Raw genomic sequence first — 2,237 nt, forward strand, 5'->3', positions numbered from 1 at the left:
TATATATATATATGTATATATATATATATATATATATATTCTCAATTGCGAAGGTGCGTGGCTTAGTAATTAGGGAACTCGCATTACAATCATAAAAGAAATATGTGTGTGTGTGTGTGAATGTATGTGCTTGTATATATGTAAGTATGCTTGTATATATGTATGTACGTATGCATGTATGAATGTGTGCATGTATGCATGTATGAGAGAATGGATGCAGGGCATTAAATCAACTCCAGTATATTATGTGTATTTATGAACATATATGAAATTAAACCAAACCGAATCCCATGATATTTGAACACAGACTTTGCAATGACGAAACCCAAGTCTAGCAAGTAATTATTTAAACTTTAAACCAATTTATCACTGTTATGGTCAATTGTTCAAAGCGAAGAATTGTGAATTTGGTGTGTTCTTTTATGATTTTAATTTCATAAAAGGATTTTAATTTTTCAATAAACAAAGATAGATTTTGTACATACATGTCAGTTATCTTGGAAAGGAATAAGAAAGCGCCATCCTCATATTTTTTTATTTCGTTGTTATTCAAATTACTGAAAGAAAGAAATAGGAAAATATTAAAATAAAAGTTAAAATAAGTAAAATTCAATAAATCTGTTTGCTCGTCTTCGTAAGAATCTAAATTTCTCTTTAGTCAAAACTAGCGACAAATTCTCGTGTTAACGGTTCGGATTGTATATTTCTGTTCATGGTATTCCTTTCAGTGTTGTTTGGGCAGGAAACAATTCAATCAATCTAATCCTAAGTGAGGACAAAATCTATGAAACAATGCCAACAAAATATAGAACGCTATAAATTATAAGAATAACAAAATTAAGCATAACCATTGTTATGTGCATAATATCTTGCATACAGAGCATTTTCATCTACGGTACAAATATTATTTTCGGTGTATACTCCAATAGCAATATACAGATATAACATTCTAAGGAAAATAAATAATTTATGATTATATCACTGAATATGATAAAAACAATTCACGTCTTTAAAAACAATATTCAACATATATGTCTGAATTAATGTTTATATTTAAACTTAAGTAGGAAACAGTTATCTTTCATGGTATCAGACCATTGACATTTAGCCTCAGTTGAGTGGAAAGATTTAACATCTAAGAAGATAGAAACATCTACAAGGGACTGGTAATGAAAATGGAGTACTATAAAGTAAATTTGGTATATGATAGATCGCTAGCCTCTACACACATTTTTTCTCTCCTTGTTTCTTTCCGTGTCCCTTTCTGCGGAAGAGCGTAGGCTTGAAACGTTAAAGACGTTTTCAATTCCCGAGCGTTATACTAATACATCTGTTTGTTTTCTACACCACCTGTCTTCGTCTTTTGTTTTTTGTGAATTCTCCCTATATATATATATCATCACTCAATAGTGAAGATGTGTGGCTTAGTGATTAGGATACTCGCCTTACAATCATGAGTTCGATACCTAGATGCAATTTATGTCCTTGAATCAGACGCTTTATTTCACGTTGCTCTAGTCCACTCAGCTGGCAAAAAGGAGTTGGACCTGTAATTCAATGGGTCCAGCCAAGTCACATCCTGTGTCACGCTTAATTTTTCTGAGAACTACATTGAAGGTAAGTATATCTCTGAACGGTTCAATCATTTACTCGTTACTTACACGAGCAGACTGTTCCGTTGATCGTATAAACTGGAATGCTTGTTGTCGTAACCGACGAAGAGTCATTTATTATCACTCAGTACCAACAAATATTTCATATTAAGTACTAATTATACAATATAGAACACAGCCGTTAGTTAAATACTTTATGGCATTGGTTTAATGAACAAAATATATTATACGGATTTAACTAATGTTTATGATTGTTTCATTAACAGACTTTCTGCCATCTACCATAACGTGATAATGAAACTTCTCTGTGGCAGACATGATATCATAGGTATTCCATCGTCATTGCAAGGCTCTGCCTACGAGACAAATCTGTTGATATTACAATTATGCAAAGAATGGAAATATTTACAAATTAAAAAATTAACATTTTACTTACAGCTTAGTCAAATATGGCAAAAATTTAAACATTGCTGTTGTAATCGACGACAATTTATTCCCACTGAGATCCCTAAAAAATAAAAATAAATATAATTTACCTACACACACACCCATAAATATATACATATGTCAACACATATATGTATGTATAACCAGGGATATATTTTACATATATTCGAATATATG

General features: G+C 31.2%; 1 protein-coding gene across 1 annotated transcript in view; it reads right to left on the reverse strand.

Moving 5' to 3' along the window:
• LOC106878117 (uncharacterized) overlaps window positions 1-2,237 on the reverse strand; it is a 61,713-nt gene that overhangs the window by 48,901 nt on the left and 10,575 nt on the right. Inside the window, exons 4-5 of the mRNA XM_052977766.1 lie at window positions 2,050-2,121; window positions 486-557 (exon numbers count right to left, since the gene is read on the reverse strand). Coding sequence (XP_052833726.1) covers window positions 486-557; window positions 2,050-2,121 — 144 coding nt within the window. The remainder of the gene's footprint in view (window positions 1-485; window positions 558-2,049; window positions 2,122-2,237) is intronic.

Source organism: Octopus bimaculoides, chromosome 28 (assembly GCF_001194135.2).
Source record: "Octopus bimaculoides isolate UCB-OBI-ISO-001 chromosome 28, ASM119413v2, whole genome shotgun sequence".
Lineage (NCBI taxonomy): Eukaryota > Metazoa > Mollusca > Cephalopoda > Octopoda > Octopodidae > Octopus > Octopus bimaculoides.